The 21,992-nt window shown below is 41.0% G+C and overlaps 2 protein-coding genes across 3 annotated transcripts in view; one reads left to right on the top strand and one right to left on the bottom strand.

Moving 5' to 3' along the window:
- Positions 1 to 20,190, top strand: part of dnajc17 (DnaJ (Hsp40) homolog, subfamily C, member 17) — a 28,272-nt gene extending 8,082 nt beyond the window's left edge. The window contains exons 6-11 of the mRNA XM_058091059.2: positions 974 to 1,088; positions 1,824 to 1,873; positions 3,607 to 3,684; positions 5,042 to 5,122; positions 5,841 to 5,948; positions 19,928 to 20,190. Coding sequence (XP_057947042.1) covers positions 974 to 1,088; positions 1,824 to 1,873; positions 3,607 to 3,684; positions 5,042 to 5,122; positions 5,841 to 5,948; positions 19,928 to 20,053 — 558 coding nt within the window. The 3' untranslated portion in view covers positions 20,054 to 20,190. The remainder of the gene's footprint in view (positions 1 to 973; positions 1,089 to 1,823; positions 1,874 to 3,606; positions 3,685 to 5,041; positions 5,123 to 5,840; positions 5,949 to 19,927) is intronic.
- On the bottom strand, positions 9,617 to 13,698 carry LOC131140541 (cdc42 effector protein 3). Of its 2 annotated transcripts, none has more exons than XM_058091061.2 (2): positions 12,931 to 13,698; positions 9,617 to 11,550 (listed from the first exon to the last, which is right to left on the bottom strand). In XM_058091061.2, the coding sequence occupies exon 2, from the start codon at positions 11,420 to 11,422 to the stop codon at positions 10,799 to 10,801; it is 624 nt and encodes a 207-aa protein (XP_057947044.2). In that variant the 5' UTR covers positions 11,423 to 11,550; positions 12,931 to 13,698; the 3' UTR covers positions 9,617 to 10,798. The 2 variants fall into 2 exon arrangements, with proteins under 2 accessions (XP_057947044.2, XP_057947046.2); XM_058091063.2 differs by lacking the exon at positions 12,931 to 13,698 and adding an exon at positions 12,702 to 12,837.
- Positions 20,191 to 21,992: the final 1,802 nt, after the last annotated feature.

A 21,992-nucleotide genomic window follows, 5' to 3' on the forward strand; every position in this document is an offset into this window, starting at 1 on the left:
GAATATAGAGGCCTTAACGACCAGACCTCAGGCGTTTCCCAAGGTAACAAGGTATTTTAATATACGTATTAAAGATCAGTCTGGTGCTTACCCAAGTGCTATTTATTTTGTTTTTTGGTCACGTTCTCCATTTTTATGGAGGTGAAAGCTATGTCATCACCAGGTGATGCTGCATGATGTGACTTTGCTCAGATTCAGAGATAAAAGAAACCGGTATACGTGTTTTGAGGTTGATTCCTAGCATATGGTGTTATATGGATTTTTGACGAGTGGTTAGCACGCAGGCCTCACAGCTTGGAGACTCAAGTTCAGTTCCACTCTTGGCCATCTCTTTGTGGAGTTTGCATGTTCTCCGTGGGTTTATGTGGGTTTTCTCTGGGGACTCCTCCCACATTACAAATATATGCATCCTAGGTTAATTGGCGACTCCAAATTGTCCATAGGTATGAATGTGAGTGTGGTGTCAATGGTTGTTTGTCTATATGTGCTCTGTGATTGGCTGGCGACCAAGACAGGTGAAGACAGCTGGGATAGACCAGCATCCACGCGACCCTCGTGAGGATAAGTAGAAAATAAATGAATGAATGGCTTTTTGCCTTATGTAAAAAGATACCACTAGGTATCACCAGTAGGGGGCACTGCTCTATTTTTAGTCTCATATATACGTAACTTGTGTTTTCAGAGGCCCTGACATCTTGGTGTGCATGCAAATCTTGTGTTTGCCTTCTCAGCCATATTTTTGTTTTGATACATTGCAAAGCTGATTTGATTGTTTACATCTGGGGGACATGACAGGGACCTGCAAAACAACTTTTGTTCTTATATTGTGGCATTTTTCTCCATTCCTTTGGAATTTTTGAAAAATTGTGGTACAAACATTCATAAATACTGTTGTTAAATGACGACGGAAGATTAATATTTTCTCACTACTCCAAGTTTTTACATTTCTGTATTGTGTGTCTTTTTCCACCAGATAGCTCGTTTGAGGGAGGAGGGCTCCAGACAACTTGAAGAAGAACAGAGGCTCATCAGGGAGCAGATCCAAAAAGAAAGAGAAACACAGCAGAACTCCGACTACACTCAGAGAAGTACTTCCATTTTCAATTTATAACCCGCATGCTTGTTTGCGGGTTAACCAGCACAGCACCATGAGGTTCCTTCTTGCCTGCATGAGTTCCCAGTAGCAACATTGTTTTACCTCTCATATGAGTGACCCTTTATAATCAAACTGTCAGTCCAGCTGTCAGTTTTCTTCAGGCAGCCCGTGGTTTACCAGATATTAGTCACACAAAACACAATAACTAAATGTATATGGGAAATTTTGCCCGCAACATGCAGGAATAGAGGACTTTTATTTTCTTGGCAGCAAGACATCTTGGCATGTTTATATAGGAATGCCAAACATCACTCACACACCCACGCACACAACTCAAACATCAAACCTGACCTCATGATCATATTTTTGCATGACCCCCCAGTGTTTCTATGTTGGAGACATAAGGGAAAAATAGTTCAGTAAATCAATGCTATGGATGTGAAGGTAAGGGAAGTTGGGGGTGTTGGCTCAAGATTAGACCTCTTTTTGTGGCCGGGCAATTACTCATGCATAGTCAGCACATCTTAAACTTGCACGCAGTCAGGCCCCCCAAAGTCTGGAGCAGTACTCCCTCTCAAGAGGCACGCTGTAGATCACAAGTTTGTTGCAATCGCCGTGTGACAGCCAAAATTAAATGTCTATCCATATGCACGTATCCATGGCTGCATCAATAAAGCAGTTTCTCTATCTTTAACGTCATCAACTCATCTCTCTTCCTGTTTTTCAGACTTTGGTGGAGAGAGGTGTTCCAGGAGCAACATCACCCCAAAACTGAAGGTAAATCTGTGCAGGTAGCAGTCAGAGATGAGAAAGGGAAGAGAGACACATTTCACATTCATTTAAGATCATTCGAGCCGTTTCACAACAGGGTTTATAATATTTAATCCCGGTAGCCTTGAACATGGGTCTGAAACTTGCGGCCTGGGACCATATTTCTGTGCATTTTATATTAATATCATTTATATATTGTGGTAAACTTGAGGTGGTCAGAGGCACTTCAGTTTGATTAAAGGAGAGGGCTGTTTAATAGAGCAAGTCATATCCAACACTGAACTTGGAGTGACCTTGACTCAGAGTGAAATGAACAGCATCGTCACGAGACGGAACACTAACTACAATGATAGTGCAAACACAAAAATAACAGCACAACATGTAACCACACATAGGGAAACTACTACTGTAAGGAATAATAAACACCTGCAGTATGTTAACTGTTAAAACCTACACTAACACAATAACTTAGCAATAACTAAGCAATGTTTTACAAAAAAAGTGCCACAAGGCATGCTGGAAAGGAGGAAACATGGCCAGGTCTCTGGCACCAAAGAGTAGACAAGAGAAGCCTAAGTTCTGGACAAGCCCTTCATAATCTGAATTATTGTTACCAAATATTGAGAAGATTGGATCAGTTGTCCTTTTTTTTTTTTAGATACATGAAACATTTTTTTTTTGCTTGACCCAGACTCTACCTCCAGCAGCAAAGTTAAGTTTGAGACCCCTGGTCTAGGTTGTTAATGGACACTGGGGATGTTAGCTAATATTTTTTAAACATTAAATGTGGTTTAAAGTTTAACAGCTGTCCAGTGCAGGTGGGAGATTCCTTAACATTTTTATTTTTTTATTTTTTATTTTTTTGTCACACAGTCCCTTGGAAGACATTGTCAGGAGACATGTTCAGGGACACCAAGCATTAGTAAATTGTGTTTCAGGCATTTTGAGCTTTATTTCTATATTTCTATTATTTACATTATGAATTGTATTGATGGGCAACATTCCTCTGGCCACATATCATCTGATATGCCATGTTTTGTAATGTGGTGTTTATTTTTAATTTCACATTCCAAGTCATGTCTCAATTTTATTTTATTTAGAATCAAGAGATTTTTCAGCTGAAACCTTAGACATCACATCAAGCAAATACTCAGCATTTCACTTGCACCATTATTGTGGCTAAAAGAGGCTACATAAACATGCAAATTCCCAGAAATTCTGTTTCTTCTTTGACAGCAAGCAGGGAGCTGGATCAGAATCAACACTTTGTGCTTGCCATTAATAATACTGTTTTATGTTTGTGTGATATTTGCTGGGCCATAATCCTTTTTTGATTGATCGGAGAGAGGTTGCACAAGAGCTGTTTTTAGCAGCGCGGCATGGGAACTCATACTGGTTGTTGTGGCCATGTTGCAAGCTTTTTGCTGAAGCTACTCTTTTATAGAGAAAGGTTGGCCAATCTCTAAAACAACATCATGTAATATTGCAGGAATCATGCAGTTATTTGGAATGCAATGGAATAAAAAAATACAGGGACAATATTTCTCCAGAGAGTAAGACAACATTCAGACTAACATCAAATTTTGAATTGCTTTGTAATTCAAACGCTTCACCTTAATACCATGGATGGACAGTACATATCCCCTACAGCTCTTGATCACGAGCTATCATCACACCTGTTTTTAAATTCTACAATTCATTCCTGACTAACATGTCATTTTTTCCCTTTTTCTTTTTAGCTGAAGTGGAAGTGTAAAAAAGACGATGAGACAAATGGAGGCTACTGTCAAGAGTTCATTTTTAAACTTCTACAAAAGGTATTGACAGATAACAAATTCCATGAAAGATGGGGCAGGACGGTGGTTTCTCTTTTCATAAGAAATGTTTACGGAAAGAAATGAAAGTGTTGGGCTTTGACAAACCAAAAGCAAAAGTTAGCAAAAGTCACTGATGAGAGACATTGAAGCAACGCAGATGTCCACTTATTGATTGAAACTCTTTTATCGAATCAGTTACCTCAACAAAAACAGACCTTCACATATACAATCTATAGTTTACTGACTTTAAAATGCGTTCATCGTGTATTGGCGTGTGGAGCACAAGTTTGTCAGCAACAAAAACATATTAAATAATAATTAAATTAAATCTGCCGACAAAGAGACAGGCAAAATGTGTAAACATAGACAGACTATTTATATTCTCATGGTAATAATTGACATCCATGCTAAATACGGAACACATACTTGCGCGAGTAGATGAAAAATTCACTTCCAATGTTACATATTTGAGTTGCAAAATGCAACCATTTAGTCACAGTCTGGAGCTCTGCCTTTTAAAGACACGCACGGCATTGTTCGTGCTCCTCTTACCAGGTGATTAAACAGTGCCAAGGGAGCTATGAGGAAATGTGCTCTTCTCATGCAACTCATGCACCACCCTATTCTTTCTTCCCTCTCATGAGCTATCTGTGGGCAAAGGCCGGCCTGAAATGAGAATCGGGCAAGTGTCACTGACGTCATGATACGCCTTTAATGCGTTTGAAATTCTCCTTGGTATGCACTGGATAGGAAATCAGGTGGGAGGGCTGTGTTTGAGTTAAGACTGTGGAAATGCCTTTTTTTGGAGTTCATTAAAAAATAGTTTTGTTTGACATGGCAAGCTGTAATGAGTTGCCGTAAATGTTTCAAGTCAGAGAAATAGTCACTGGTGTGTGGGAAAACGACTAGGGTACGTTGAAGACTTGTGTTTACGTTCGTGTCCTTGTGCTGCTTAAAATAATACCTCTTCATTGTTTTCTTTTATTCAAGGGTATGAGGATGTTGTGTTCAGTACTCGCCCCCATAAAAGAGTTTCTTTTGTCACAGTTGGTTTACTCTGGAACTTTTACTGTACATTCCTAGACATTCACATTTCCCACAAAGCTGCATTTTCATAGTCAATTCTAAAAGGTCAACTTCTTTCTTCACTGCACTACCAAGCCTTTGCTTTTGGCTCAGATCTGGCCGATGGATGGATGGACTTATTTTTGACCACTGTTTAGTGACAGTGGATAATAGACAATTGATTTAATTTCATTCAGTCTATTCCCAATGAGAATATATAAAGACCTGAAAAGAAATATGAATTTACTGTACTTTTATCTGCTCCTCTCTTTCCTTCTTTGCTCATTTGTAGTACGGAGATGTTCTGAATGTGATTATATCAAGTAAGAAGAGAGGAAGCGCTGTGGTGGAGTTTGCAACTGTGAGGGCAGCTGTGAGTACCAAACATTTCTTCTGACAGTTTGTATTTATTTCATCTGATGCACACATTTGCAAAAAGTCACTTGGACTCGGATTCCTAAATGTCTGTACAACTCAGCGCTCCAGGAGCACAGCGGCCCCTAACTTAAGCTTTGAGGAGCACAAGCAAAAATTTAGGGGCGGATGGTAAAATCGACTTGCGGAGTAAATTCACATTTCCTCTCATTTTTGCTGTATTACTGATATTTGTTTGTGTCCCTAGCATCAAAAAACTTGTAATGTCTCAAATTTTATTCACAATATGCAACCATTTAGTCGCAGTCTGGAGCCTCGAAAGTTAAGTTCTTGCAAGGGATTTATTTCTTTGCAATAGGGCTTTACTCGTTGCTCCACGCTGTCTGTATACACAGACCGTTTGTTGACATGTACTTTTTTTTTGTTGCTTCCTGACCACAACATGTGGTTTTACCCATACAACATGTCTGCCAGTCGCTCGGTATCTATGACACATCTGTTGCCTCTGTCTATCTTCAAATTCCAGTCTTGATTTGGGGTGGTTACATTCCATTTTGTTACTGAAGTCCTCGTACAGTCCAGACAATTATCAATTATCCAGTGTGTTCTTTATTGTTGCATCTTTTACCTTGTCTTATTCATGGAAGCCACAACATAGTATTTCCCACCCCGCCACGACATCAACATGTACGGTTATGCTGTATTTATATATCTAGGAGCTGGCAGTGAAGAATGAAAGTGGCCGGAGTGAAAACCCATTGAAGATTTCGTGGCTTGAGGGACAACCGGAAGTTGCCCCTGCTTCTCACTTCATGTCTGCACAGGTAGTAACCTAAAGATGTTCAGAATTCTCTCCACTTCTTATGATGCACACCAGTTTTTATTACAAATATCTTCCCATGCATACAGCTTCCAACACAAACCCCATTTCCTAAACACTGTCCCGCAAAAAAAGCGCTATGTAACCCCTGTGGTTTTATTTTTGTATCAATGGAGCAAAGAGTACAGCCAGCCAGCCTTGTGCTCCTCTTGCCTGGTCTGGAACAATTTGTTTGGTGAAGTGATCCTCCGTTTATTTGCTTTGAAGTACAGAGGCTTTGGGCCAGTATTGGTTTGAAGCCTTTGGGTCCGCTGGTCATTAGTGGTGCTGACCTGAAGGGCCCAGGAATGTTGCTCTCTGCCAAGTAACCCAGAGGGTGCACTGTGCTTATAATTACTTGGCACACAAATTTAAATGGTAGCACCGGGCCCCTGCATATAGCCCCTGAATCCCCAAACCGTATTTTGGATTATTTCAATCAGTGGAGATGAGAGAGGAAATATGCAATCTTTATACATCTTTCTTACCGCATCAACTCTTACCTGCACACACCAAGTACGTAACATGTCTGTGTATCTCCAGAGTTAACAAACTGAGTTTCACCCCTCAAACCCCCGCTTGCTGAGAGATTTAGACTGAATCCCAATACTACTCAGGCTGCACACTGGGAATTGTTAGACTAATCTTTTTAAATGTTATTATAGTAACCTAGTTTGCCTTACTGATATCTGAAGCTGATTGTGTCATACATTTTAACTCTGCTCCTGAGACTGAAAACAACCGTGGTCGGGGGATTTTCACATTAGTTCTCTCTGAGACGTATTCTCACTAAGGAGGCCCTACATGACATAATGTTGATCCACATCTGGTTTAAGGTCAGTGGTCCAAACCTTAGAGGACCCATCTCATTGGATATATCTGAAATCAAACAATCATATCGCTCTCTTGTTATTTATCCCACCATCATCCCTTTACATCAGCCAGCTGCAAACACACAAAGGGAATCTCCGGTGAGGAATGGCTTCTCTAACCTCATCAGTCCAAATGTAGGACTCTCTACAGGGAACGTGCACACTCACACACACACACACACACACACACACACACACACACACACACACACACAGGACTTCAGCACCACTGTCAGTTACTGTTCTGCTCTACCCGTAATGACTCGGGGTCCAATGATGGGACCTAAAAGAGTGGGGACTGCACATTTCCCTTGACTACCCTGCCTTAGCATCAAGAGGCTTTTTAATGATTAATGTAACTTAGTCTCCGGAGTTGTGCACTGGAGTGTCCCAATGCTTGCACACACACATCTGCTGCCTGCTGCTGTCATGGTTGTGCTTTTCCAGAAATCAGATAAGACTCAAACAGGCGGCTGTCACCAAGTTTATGTTACCATGGATATTAAATATATGAAAATATTGAAAGGGGAACATTTCCAACTTATATGTAAATCTTCTTATTGTCATGATTTAAATCAGTAAATGTGTTTTGCGTTTGTCTCTTTTAATCAGTAATTGTGATAATAAGTATTTTATATCATCAGAATTCTGTGAAATTTTTTAATGCATCTTACTTAAATCATTTTAATACAATATCACACTGATCAAACTGTGTACCTTATCCAAAAGTAATGTTTGCGCAGCAGTGTCTGCAATATATTTTGATTAGGGATGTATTGTGTCATCCACTATCGCGAAAGATTTACGGTTGCACATGTCCGTGCTTGATTCTTCCCTGTAGAACTGCAGAGGCATTGCCGACTTGTCATGACACAAACCAGATGCAGCATTTCAACCTCTCTGGGATTGTTTTTCCAGCTTGTCAAATTGCTAGTGCTTGAAAATGGCACTTCCACCCAAATTAGCCCCTAAAGTATGAAGGAAATAGATTTTATGTAAGGCATCAGGTGCATGAGACAAGCTGACCTTACACAAGTGATACAAGTGAAGTGCACAGTGGAAATCAGTCAATGTTTTAGAGTGCAGTGTTGGTAAGGCTTAAGTGGTGGACAGTTGATTCACCTCATGGCCTTCAGGAAAAAGGGATATTTTCAAATTCTGGAAGTATGCAATAGGGATTGTTTAATTTTAGAAAGAAATCTAAGTACAACAGCAATTTACCCTCTTAGCGATGTTGCTATTATTGTGTTCCAGGGTTTTATAGCGAGATCAGGAAATCCAACAAGAATTTATTATGATTTTGTTTGGATGTCGTGTAATGCAGTCAAAAGCTTTTTCATGAAAACATTTTCTATAAAACATTATGCTCCAACCTTGTGTTACATAATGTGTTTTCAGTACAGCATGTCCACCATGTTGCTTCACATTGTTTTGGAATATATTGCTCGTGTTTCCTTTACACTGCATTCTGTCAATATATTGTATATACTACGGCCCTCAATAAACAAAGTCCCAGTTTATAGAAAGAAAGCACTGGTTTAGATTAGTGTGAAATATAAATAGATGTTTGCATTTTTTTCAGTAGACTTTGAAAGATTTGGTGTTGTTTTTAGGATGCTCAAGATGTAAAAATGGCTGTTACAGCCTGTTCTTTGTGATTGTGACAAGGCATAGCTGTTTTGGATTGTTTTGCTCTGAAAAAATGTTGTGACACGACTTGACAGACATCTTAAACCATATCACTTTCACAAAACGCCCATGCGTATGTGGAAACCCAGCAATACCCAGTAGCATTGCATTGTTCTGGGAGATGTAATTAAAATAGAAGGACACATCCTTCATTGAGCAAAACAATATTTTTAGTGTTTAGTTAGTCACTGACAGAATTAATAAATCAGAAGAATTATGTGAGAGAGGGATGGTAGTGCTTTTGGTAGTCTGTGTGACAGCAAGTTTAGATAATGTATTTGGATGGGGAGAAGCAGTACCAGATGTGATAACTGTACTGCAAACCTTGACCCTCTCTTCTCCCGTCAATCATGTGGCTGACCAATTCTTGAGCTGTAGTTGGTGCCATTGTCCTTTCTCCAACAGTAATTCAAGCCTGCTGCAAGTTGTGCTTACTGCAGTACCTTATTTGTAACGACACAGAACCCTTCTTGACATGCCTGTTCAATTTTAGTCTGCTTCTTAAAATGTCCAGTTTAAAAGTGGTTGTCAGACAAAAAAACTCTTTCACACACAAACGCACAGATCTCGCAAAATAGCAGCCCCAGAGCCGTAAAATCAAGCATTCAGATAATCAGAATCCTTGCTAGATGTGTGATGATGTCAGTGCCATACTTGTCAGACAGACAATTGTTTTTTTAATCAAGGGTCAAGGGTCAAACTAGACTGCAATCACCGTATTGCGGAATACCCTTATACACACATGCAGTTCCACCTCAACCGATGGTAGTTTATGGGTAGGGGCTAAAGCAGGAGGACTTGGGAGCCAGATGTGGCTTTTTTGATGACTGCATCCGACTCAGACATTTCTTAACATAAAAAATACATACATGGAAATGGCAATATTTTTTTTTTTTTAAATATGTGGTTTTTATGCTTCTCTTAGCCAAAAAGGTTCCCAATCCCTGGACTAAAGACTCATTTCTTCACAAGGCTTCTTTTAAAAAATCTTAAGATAAATTCCGAGCCATCAAAGACCGCCGTTTTAAATGTTGACAACAGTAGTTTATCCATAAAACCATAAGTCTTGGTATTTGAAATATGCATTTTTTTACTGCTCCAAAATACAAAACAGTACATTTTTTAACAAAAAATGTTTCACAATCTGTTTTTCTCACTTAGAATAAAAGAATCAGGAACAATGATACCCAGTTTAACTCAGGAGTGATCCAAACCGATACAGTGCAGACTTGCCCACAACACTACTGTTTCTGTTGGACATGCATACAATTCTAAGTCTTTTTCCTAGCAGCAGGACACTTGTGGTTCGTAAATGACCCGTGTGGCACTTTGGTATGTGGCTTATTGTGGTTTTACCCCAGAGCTTTCCTTGGAACTGTATGCTAAGAAACTGACTCTGGCTCTATCTTCTCTTCTTCATTCCATTTGTGCTCTTCCCTTCGCATGTGGGCAACAGTGTGTGTATAGTGTGATCTATAATCATATATTTTTCACATATTGGTTTGTTTGGTCAGAAGGTTGTGTTTAAATCCTCATCAAGATTTTGCAGTTGTAAATGATATCTCTGGTCCACTTCCCTCGACACCCCCTGCATATGTGGAAGTATCACTTTACCATTTACCACTTTCCTTCTCGTGTGCCATTCACCAATACTTTGGACTTTGCAGCTAAGAAAACAGCCAGCACTCTATTTTCTCCCCCCTCTTCTATGGTCTTGGACCTGTGGCCTGGCTTGGTCTACAGGGAAACCTGCCACCACTGGCTTTTATTGGAAGCAGAGCTTAGTGTTTGTTTTCACTACATTGTTAGGAATGAGAGATGGGGGGTACCTTGGTGTACTTTTAAGTGGGGCCTCTGAGATGCGTGCGGAGGAGAAATTGCCCTCTGCACACAACAGATTGGCAAGCAGGCCAAGAGCCAAGATATCACAGCTCGAGGACCTTGGACTCCACCCGCAACTTTTCATTTCTTAAACGCTACACTACTTAAGCCTTAACAGCCGTCAAGTATTGTACAGTGTGGTTTGGGGGAATAACAATAGAAGTACAATAAAAGAAAGTACAGGAACATTCAATCAATAATGTCAGATAGGGAAATATCAAGCAAAATTCCATTGGATCCACAAATCTGCTGTGCTCAATAGTGACATCTGTTGACATGTGAACAGAGATAATTGCTGATTTGAAATGCTTTATGGTATGGTTGGGCTAGGGTTTCATAGTATATTTTGTCCTTGTACTGCTATCCATTGTATTCATTGTTGTAGTTTGTCCATCACCTGCAGAACATCATCCAAGATAGAAGGACCCAGGTCGAGGCTAAAGGAAAAGCCATTGTCTTCCTCTTTCTGTTGCCCTTCAATTTTGTCAGCGGTCACAATGGCGTCTCCATCCATGTCTGAACTCAGGTTGTCCCATCCAGCACTGTAGGACTGATTGGTTGCAATGTTCTTTCCTTTTTGGCTTCCGTCCCCCATTTCAAACTTTCCTTCCTCACCCACTTCGCTGTCCAGCAGTGGCATTGAGCTGCATTTCTTCCTTTTCTGGCCGATGTTGTCCTGGTGGCCCACAGACCAGTCCGGGCTCTCTGATCCCTCTGCCTCTATATTCAGACGAGGGGGCTTTGGTGGGGGAGAGCAGGCCAAGAAGAGATTTTGCTCACTTTGGGAGCTTTGTAGAAGGAGATTGTGGCCCATTTTTAGGAAGGATAGGTCTCCAAAGCTGTCCCTGTGGGCGTCATTTCCAATATGTGAAATATGGCGGAAATCAGCCAATGGTAGACTGATCATGTTGACGGAGAGAACCTCTCTGCGCTTTGAGTGTCTGCTTGACCAACGACCAGAGGTTGGCTTTCTGTGTAAGGATGCTCTAAGTGGCATCTTGACTTCACTTAATGAAGAAGTAAATGTTTTGTATGCCTGATTGAGGTGATCTCAGAAGTCCTCCAACCCTTTTGTATGTCCGTCTTTGTTCAACATTGAACATTTAAATGGTAAACCACTGCCATCTGCAACAAAAAAAAACATAAGCATGAATTATAATGCACATTTAATATGTTCTGTCGTTTAGACAAACAATAAACAGTCTGTTTTAGATAACTTCTGTGCTCATCATCATGTGAGACTGGTCGGTGTCAGTTGGCTCAAAATCAATTGGCAACCTTTGTTTAGAGCTTGCACCTGCTTTACTTAATTTGGGTTAATCAAATTCAGTGTTTGGCAGCTGTGGTGTATTCTAAGCATGCTTTGAAGTTGTAATGTTTAAATATTTACTTTTCAAATGTTTTTCCTATAAAAGCAGGTGTAGTCTATTGTGTGTCTTCCGGTAAGAGCAGCAACACATTTTAGTACCGTATCTTGCGTGCTGGTGGAGTTGTTTTCCTGTAATATTAGCTATAATTCAATATTCTTTTTGTTGTTCTCAGGATTTTTTTTCATTTGGAAGCTTAACTGTGATGTGAGATTTCGGACACAACACAATCATTAAAATATTGTTTTCTATATGAATAATCTAAACTGTTTTCAAAATGCATTTTGTAATGCTTTTTTTTACATGAAAAATAAGAAGTTGGTCACAATACAGCATACAGCAGTAAAGAAAATGTTGAAAGAAAAATAATGACTGAGGAAAACCAAACTGAGCGGACCAACACTGGCATGTGCATTAGATAATCATCTCAGGGTCTGTGATTTTACCGTCTCCCAAACAGCTTTGGCCACATTAGACCTGTGTTCGTGACTTGAAACACTCACTTTGTAAATTTGTAAGCCACTACAGCAAACAGGTTTTGTTGGCCCGTAAACGTTTTATCGGCACTTTAGTAGCAGCGGGAGATTGGAGTGCACGGACACGGCAGCATTCCTACCACAACATGTCAGTTTGGCCAAGGAGGAGACTCAGGGTTTCAGCCATAAATTTCTGTCCAGGAAACACTGGCTATTGCCAAGTTTAAATTAGAGAAGCCCATTAAAGCAGATTGGCCAAAAAACACTCCAAATGCTCCCATAAATGATCTACCTTTGAGATGCGTAATCTAACCCTTGAAAACATTAACCAACATTCAAAAGCAAATTATGAAAAGGCTTTCTTTCCCTTTCTTAGGGGTGCCTTGTAGTTGTATCATTAAAAATAGACCTGAAAAAATAGATTAATTCTTACCTATGTTGCCAAGCAAGTGCTGGATATTTGACTTCCACGCTTGCACACTAGTGTCTGTCATGAAACTTGGCTGCGCCTGAACTCAAACAAGCTATTCTCTAACATGACAAGGCTTGTTCCAAGACCTCAGTGCACAGCCTTGGGAAATAAATACAATCTTGATAAAATGGGTTTTTCCTCAGTGACACAACTCAGTGTTTGCATTGAGATCTTGAAGATGTGCGTTTACCTTTTTGTTTTTTTAATCCGTTTCAGCTTTCATCTTTTCTTCCCTACTGCTCCCCTGTGCCAATTTCCATTTTCACTGTGGAACTCTCCAGGTGTTGCAGTTGAAAGTCTTTGACGTCATGAGAGATAAACCATGTGAGGTCAGAGTCCGAGCGTTTCGAAGCCTCCAGGTAAAGGTGTTTTTTTTTAAAAAAGGGTATTTGTGACTTCACTTTACGCTCATCCCGTTCGAGGTTGGTTGCCAGCCGTCAGATGATATCATCCAGATTGCGGTGTGGTTTGGTTCTTTAGTCACGAGTGTCAACGCAAGTCCTGTCGGATACTTGGCTGCTCCCGTTACCTGTGGGAGGGAGTGGCCGCAGCCTTGAGAATACTCATGATGTTACAGATCCTGAGATAGCCAGAAGTACACAACCGCTGCCCGGCGCATAGTGTGTTTGAGAGGGAAAGTGTGAGAGTGGTTGCATTCGAGTACAACAAAAAGTTGTTTTTCAGAGTGTCATAGCGTGTGCACGCGCCTTTGTAAAAAGCAGGAAGTCATGGTGAGTGAGCAAAGAGGCCAGCTACGCAAAGGAGGGGGTTAACTGATCTCTAATCTCCATGTCATTGTCCCCCTGCTCTGCTGATTTCATGATTTCCTGACTGCTGTTGGCTTGTCTAAAGCCCCTAAGTCTTACCACTCTACAGGCCCTTCTGCCTGACCGGAGGCCTCTCGCTTCCCTGTGTAATCCACAGTATTGCACACAGACAAGCGTGTTCAGGCGACGAGGGTTGCACAAGAGAAATATGAGCAAGAGATAACTGGTTGCACTTGCAGTTGTCATGTCTCCTGTCTTTGGAATGTTATACTGATACAGGAATGGAACTTGTATCTAAATAACAACCTTACCCTGTTGCCTAAATGACAGGGTAAAAGCCTTGGTTAAGTTGTTACTGGCAGCAATTGCAACTTTGGTTCAAATGCCTTTTCAGCATTTTTTCAGTTCACATTTTTTAGTCAATTGATTGATTCGAGGTTACCACTCAGCCTGTTTGCAAAACCAGGAATTAATTCATATGCAGTTGGTCACTAAAATGACACATACACGGTGTAAAGGAGACGGACGGACAAGTGGTGTCTTTCACATTGATCAAAAAAACCATAAACTGTATTCTCTCACAACTCACACTGATGCCAGAACGCCACATGCAATTACTCACGCAAATGAAATTAACATAACATTTACTTAAGAGTGAAACAAAACATTTATGAAAGTCTCCCTTTTAAGGATCAACCCCTCCCCACTGAATTCTCTTCATCAACCTACAACCGCAGAACTGCTTTCATGCTCCCGTCTGCAATCAGGCCGAAGAGCTGGTGTTATTTGAGGTATTTTGGAACGAGATCACATGGCCCCCGTCTCAGTAAGGATGGGTTTAGTCTGTTAGGTTTGTTGTCATGCTATGTATCTCCTGGGCCGATGCCTTTAGCCCTGACTGGGTTTCTGCATAAGCCTTTTTACCATAGCGGCCAGTGTGGTTGATGCAACTATGTTGGGTCTGAAATCTGGGATGCTGCGTATTTTTGTTGTCACAGGATAAAAACTGTTTCCAGATATTGCTTTGACTGGTGCAAGAAGCCCAAACTGAGGCTTTGCTGGATTTTCTTTTGGCTCTTTAGTGTGTTCTCCTCCTACCGTATGGACTTGAATGTTTCTACGTCTGCCACATAAGAAACATGATTTGGTGGCAACAAGCAGAAGTCTGTGGTAACTTTCACGAATTACTCCAATGTATGATAAGCTCATGACTAGACAAACAATTTTCTCTGCTTAAAATAGAGCAGTTCACTTCAGCAGAGTAATTGCCCGGTTTTCTCTCAAACAATTTCATTTTTGTCCTTGTAGTTATCCCTCCTAATCTCATTTTATTCCATTTTAGATGAGACACAACCCTGTGAGCATTTGTCATCAGTGCCTGTCTCCTGTGTGATGACTCAAGACTGAAATGTTGTTTGAAAAAGCTTCAAATGAAACTCCACAACGAGGATATGCAGACACTGTAGCAAGACGGTCACATGACATACTGTGGTCAAAAATCCCGGTGTGACTTATTGAACCTTAGTTTGAGGCTCAACAATGCGAGACAAAACTAACAGTGGCCTCTAATCAACTCTGTCAAGTTGGGCCAGGGCTGACATAGTGAGGAGATGAATGGGCTCGATAATGAATGGTGAGACAACACAAATAATACTGTATGTTGATACTGTTTAGCAGGGGTGGGCAAACTATGGCCCAGGGGCCACACAGGTGTATGAATCCGGCCCATCAGTTACTTCCCAAGTATTTAATTTAAACTTTTAATATACAAGCTGGAAACATGAATTGGAAGTAGTCAGAGTCAGTCAATCTGAGACAACCTTTCGATGGTTTAAGTAGCTTTTCACATGCAATGATCCTCACACAAGTCAACAAATAGTATGTGACACACAACTTAACCTACCCACTGCATGGCCTGGGAAGTAAAAATCAGTAAACAGATAAAATAAGACAAATAATTCAGAATTAATGACGTGAACCAACAGCCATTTCAGTGCATTGTCTGTTGCAGAATGGATGTCTCTTCTTTGTTGACAAAACAATGACCAGCCTGGTATAATCTTTCTGACTAAGATGCTAATTTCCAGGTTATTAACCGTATTTGCAATAAAAAAAGTTTGAGAAAGATGTTGCAGCTGAGTGCAAGTCATGCACAAGTTTCTAGTGGTGGCACAGAACCGGGGAAGTTAAATATGACCAGTCTCATTGCGCATTCCTGAAACATCCACCGTTGTTTGACCCATTTGGAAAGCCAGAGAAAGTTGTACGGAATTATCGGCGGTGAGTAATGTCAGGTACATTACTAATGTCGCCACATTACTTCTTGATTCATTTATCGACAGTAGGTATAAATGGATCAGTTTTTGTCATACCTACTGTTGCTGACTATTATTCTCTGTTTGACAAGCCTTTTCTAACATTCCACGCTACAAACAAGTAATAAAAGTATATATGATCTGTGTTGATTTGGGATTGGGGCTTGACTCCCTATCTTCCTGCCATTAATGATTATTGTACATTTCATGTACTGTGCATATTGTGTGAGTCACTACATTTGCAGTAACAGTGGGTGGTCATTGGTAATTGTAAGCTGAGAATGTACTGCTGTGTCTCCTGGCATGAAATCATTAGTAATTATTAAATCACGATCTTTAGATCAAGAGCAGAGATTTCAAGTAAACAACATGCAGCGTGGATACGTTCCGCTAGTTTTTCTGCACATTAAACTGTGTAAGGAGCCATGTTAACATGGCAACCCAGAATAAACAGACACTACCCGTTTGTTTGTTTGGAACTTTCATTTCATCTTTTCTTCCCTTTGCTTATAACGCCTGACCTCTTTTTCACATCTCCAAGGTTGAGAGTGCGTTCTTACCAGTCTCACGGCCATATTTGCTTTAGTGGGAAATCTGTTGCAATCAGAGAGGTTTTCCCGCAAGGCTAGGATGTGAAAGACATAATTTAGCTTTTATAACGATGTATTGGTGGATATTAAAGAAGCCAAACCCCCCCCACAACCTGCTATTCTGGGATCCTTGAGCCCATCCATCATACAGAGAAATGCCAGGGCAGCAGGAGTTCAGGCCTCTGCTGCCATTTCTCTTCTCAACTGTTTATTTCCTTTGCTTTAACAGTTTCCAAATAGCTCTGTCCAAAGTCCTCCCCTCTGTCCAGTACTGTGACCGCATACAACCCTGTGCATACAGGTCTTCATGTATGTACCTTTTTCCTTTTACTCTTCTCATTGTTACAAAATCAGCAGTCTGCACGCAACAGCAATTACCTGTGCGAGGTTGCTCTTCACTTTTTGGGGATAATTGAGACATGATGAATACGTTAATATCTCTTGATTCCAAGTTACGTTGTGCATCATGCTTTTAAAACATCTGCCTTGTGTAACTTTACAGCGAACGATCTGCAGTAGGTATTTACTAAGACCTTGTCTGCAAAATATCGCTGTCTTATCAAAGGCGTTCTTGTGCTGGAATTTTTTACTTCGGAACCAGATGTTCTCAGGCGTGCATGTAAATGGTTAAATGCAGGAAGTAGATTTGGGGCTTAATCCTTATGTAGTGTTTGTTCTTTACTAACAATAACACTATAATTGACCAGACCTTTGGGGTTTTATGTCTGCAGAGTTTCATAACGAGTAATGATTAATCCTCTACCAGAGCTTTGTCTGTTTAAGTTCACCTTGCAAGACGCATGTTCACTCATTAACGTGCATGCAATCTCTAAATAAGGGTTCACATCTTATAAATCATATAATCCATACCCCAGTGAGACAAACAGTTTAAGAAAGTCAACACACACACACGCCACCAAACAAATAGTTTCGTGATTAAATTCAGCCCAGTGTATTAGAGGCAAAGACAAGTCAGCCATTTCATGTCTTGGCAGCTACTGCTGTGATGTTTGTTCTTGGCTCAGTGACTATACGTAGAGTCTAAAGTATCTAATGACTTTCATGAGTAATCCATTGTCAAATACAACTTGACTACCTCTTGGGCTGCAGAATTAGGACACAATAAAGTGTGTAATGTTTAATCTGAACTCCTTGGCACGCCGTTTCAGTTTCAGAGATCATTCGTGAGGAAAACTATTCATACAGGCTTTTAAACGCTGTTGGCTTCCATGTTCGACAGCTTGCTCTCAACACATGAGGTCTCTTCTTCACATTTGTAATCTTAATTGTTTGCACGTTTAAAAAAGATACCAGGGAATGTAGTTCTAACCATAATTTGTTTTGATTTCCAAATATATTTTGCATGAGAAAATAAGGGAAGATTAGGGACTGATAGTAAAACAATTAAACACTACATTAAATTTACGACGTCTATGGTGATACTATCATTAACAGTGGTTACTTTGTTGTAACCTACACTTCTATGAAAGTGAAAGTTTTGAATTCTGTGTAAATTATTTCCTGTGGGAGTCATTGTTTTAAAATGTTATCAAATTGGACTTTAGACATTTGAGCTTGACTTGAGATAATTTCAACATGTTGTTGAAATTAAATATACTGTTATAATTTCCTGTTGACATACCACCCACCACAGTAGTTCAGAACTACTTGGAGGACATCTCAATCGTTGAAGATATTTTGTGTATTTTCCATATTTCTTGTTGCCCAAATATTCTGTCGTTCTGTTCTCTCAGCACGATTGCTTCCATGCTTACTCACTGGTGCTCACACGAGTCACACAACACATACTCCACCAAATGGTGTAATGTGCAGCTGATCCGACAACTTGTGCCGGGGGACTACAGTGGCCACCTGCACGGCGAGCTGCCTCCTGCTGTGTCTGAGAGGTAGTGTCAGACTCCATGTGTGTGTGTGTTTGTGTGTGTTTGCACACTTTGACTCACAGCACCGGAGGTATTCATGATGTCATTACTGGCCTGGGGTCAATCCGGGGTGTGCTGTTTTGTGGCCTCGCCAAGTGCTGATGTCACAGAGCTAATTCTCATCTTGTTGCTATGCATGTACTGTATGTGTGTGTGTGTGTGTGTGTGTGCGTGCGCGTGCCATGCAGCTTTCTGCGGTGGCCTTGTACCCGCCTCACTTGACTTTGCACAGGGCCCCCTTGTTTGTGTTTTGTGGTCTCCTACTCTCTCAGATGCACGTATATGTGCACAGCAAGTGTTGAGTTTACAGGGTGATGCACTGGCTGAACATGTACATTGTTAGTTAGCACCCTGGGCAAGGAAACATCCCTCTTCCTTACAAGAAATGTGTCACACTGAACAGGAAGCGCCGGAATTAATGAAAAGGTCATATGTTTTCTGACTTGCACATCACCATAGTGACCATTAGAGGGCGGGGTGGAATTGAACTATCATTTGCCAAAGAGGCAGGAGCATTTCCGCCAGATTGCTTGTATACTTGCTTGTGTCCTGTTTAATTTGAGGATGCAAGAGCTATTTATTCTATCTAATGGCGTTTGCGTGATATTTCATAGTTACGTGTCAGACAAGGGCTTGAGCTCACATTACTGGAATGATAATAGCAGCTTTCCTCAATCCAGGGGCCGCATGGTGAGGGGGGGAGTGGGGGGGAACTTCCCCTCATCGACCCTCTCCTTTTCCTCAACACTTACCCTCTTTCTCAGCACATGGATGCTGGAGTCCCCGTGATGCTTTCCAGATGCCTTAGCTCTGTGAGTGCACTGACAAAACCTACCTCTCCTCTCTTCGGATCACTCGTGCTCTCCTTCCTTCCAGACTTTCAAGCACAGGCTCACTTGATCTCTCCTGCAGTACAATGTCTTGTTAAAGAGACACTTCCTTGGCCTCGCAGACGATCTGGATATGATCATGCAAAACAATGGCGTTCTCTGAGGGTACTTGGCCTAAGAACTCTAAAAAGACAGTAATTTGTGCACATAGTCACCGTAATTACATCCTTTTAAAAGCATCTGCTATATAGTCCACTTTTGTGTGCCATGTTGTGTGTGCGTTCCTATGCGTGGCATCTATGACCACATACACATGTGTATGTAAGACGTCTGGCTCGTGTTCCACTCTGCTTGATTAGCTAGCCATTAGCCAGTTGCCGCCCTCGCTGATTCCTCTGCTACAAGGAGAATCTCTTGTCCATTCTAGTCCAATCGTGCACAGACCTAATTCGGGCCCCTGTTTTTGTGATATAATGACCTCCGGCATCAAAATGATCATACTTGCTCTGCAGGCTGGTGTCTCACGCATGTTCACCCAGCCTGCGAAGGTCAAGGTTATGGTGCTTGACGTGAGGATCTGCAGAATGGTTGTGAAACATGTGATGTTGCTGTCAGTTAATTAAAAACAACTTAAGATTTGATGTTGTCATAATGGAACACTTGGCATAATGAAAGCATATATATATATATATGTATATGTTCATACACTGCGTCACCTGTTGTGTCTGTTTTTCATCTCCAGGGCTCTCTATCCAATGAGCGTGACTATGAAAGCGTGGTCATGATGAAGATGAGGCAGGCGGCTGAGCGGCAGCGGCTCATCGAACAAATGCAGAAGGAGGATGAGGAAGACGAAACCATATCCTAGCGCTGGAGGACCTGGCTCGGCACTATCCCGCGGCCAGTAAACGCAACACCTACTTTAAGGTTTACTTTCATAAGACCATTATTTGCTTTGTTGTTATGTGTCTAATCGAGTCTTTAACAATTAAATCATGTCCATCATCTTAATGGTGTGGCGTGTGTTTCTCCTTTTAGTGAAAAAGTGAATGGAGTGGTCAAGGGTTAAGTCATGTGGTCCCAAATGTCCTGTAAATACTGCAGCCATATTGTATTGATGCCTACATAACTGTGTTTCCATAAGCTGGACCACGCATTGTAATTCATTTGACTGACCTAAGGTGAATACATTGGTTGCTTACCATTTAATGACCTATACATCTAGATACAATTTAGTCTTTGTTGAAACACTATACTTATTTGTGACTCCTTAATGTAGCTATGCCATGTCCAAGTCCTGTACTTGTCCAGTAATTCAGTGAAAGCAGCTGAGATATTTAGAGATCCAAGCCACAGTTCATGCGATGTGACTATGGAATTCTTTTCTCCCCCACGAATCCAGCCCCCCAGCCAATTTTGGAACGCAAGGTTGAATTTCTACATTTGTTTTCAGAATTCTTGCAGCCCCCACATGAGAAAACCGAACATGCATCAGAGGCCTAGAGGTCTGCCATGCTTTACATGATTGTATCTCAAATTTCACTGTGATGAAATATTGAAATTTTGTCGTAGCCACCTTGTTTGCGTATTTGATGACAAATATAACTTTACGAGCGCAGACTGTATCCTGGCCTGGCCTTTTCTGCCCAGTAAAACAGCAAACGGCAAAGACTCAATAATTTAGAAGTACCTATTAGTATGATGCAGTGCAGCTCTACACCTTTGCTACTAATGTCAAAATAATAATTTTCTTAAAATAGTGATATTTTTTCATTAGTTTTAAGGTTTTGTGGCCTAAGAAAGCCTGTGCAGTAGCTTTTTCTGCAGATATTGCGTTATTTAGGAACCACATCCCTGCCACTCCCATCTCTGCTCTGTGGCTTGGTTACACAATGTCCAGCTGTGGAACGTCGTGATGCGGTGGGAGACATCTGCTCCTCCTCTCCTTCTGCAATAGCCCCTCATCACATGGCTTTGTTTGTGTGTAGACTTTTGTGATCAACAAGAACAAAACGCAGGAACACAAAAATAATATGTTCAAATGACAGGAGAGGATATACAACTACAGAAAAGCACTTCACCACCACTTTGTGCTCATGCGAAACAGGATGGTAAGGATGAGCTTGTTGACTCAATCTTTCTTGTCAACAACACCAGCGCAACCTTGATAATCTTCCAGGCATCTTCTTCCTCTCTGACCTACTCACGCTACCTCTGTTGAAGATGTCAGTGGATGCCAGCTTTGGCCAGATGTGATGCATCATTGTGCATTTTGTGGTTCTCGCAGTCAGCCTCTTTACTTTGCATCCTCATCCTGCAGTGAGACAGTGAGATGCAAAGGCATCGGGTACGGGTAAGCATAGTGGTACAAACTGCTGTCTTTCATGCAGTTCATGTGGTTTCATTTGCTGACCGGTGCTTCAACATCCAGCCATTGGAGCTCTCCGGTGCTGGTCCCAAGGCTGGATAAATGGGAAGGTTGTATAGTCATCTGGTGTAACATAATTTTAAGTGACACTTATTTAATTGAGAACGACTGAATTATCTGTGGTTGGGCTACTACTAATATTAGGGACGTAAAGAACACATGTATTTGTATTGAATCTATACAGAACCAAAGGTTCCCACTTGGCACACATTTTAAATGAGGGAGAGGAAGTGCACCTCCTGTTTAGTGTGACTAAACATTTTGCAATGTATTTTTCTTTTTTTTTTGAGAATTTCATTGATTGGCGAATTACCTGCCAATAGTGTGTGTCATTTGAAGAAAGCCTTATTCTGTTCCAGTATGACTGTTCCCCCAGTCT

The sequence above is a fragment of the Doryrhamphus excisus genome, linkage group LG14 (assembly GCF_037039965.1).
Source record: "Doryrhamphus excisus strain RoL-2023G ecotype Guam linkage group LG14, RoL_Dexc_Guam_v1.1, whole genome shotgun sequence".
In the NCBI taxonomy this organism is placed as follows: domain Eukaryota; kingdom Metazoa; phylum Chordata; class Actinopteri; order Syngnathiformes; family Syngnathidae; genus Doryrhamphus; species Doryrhamphus excisus.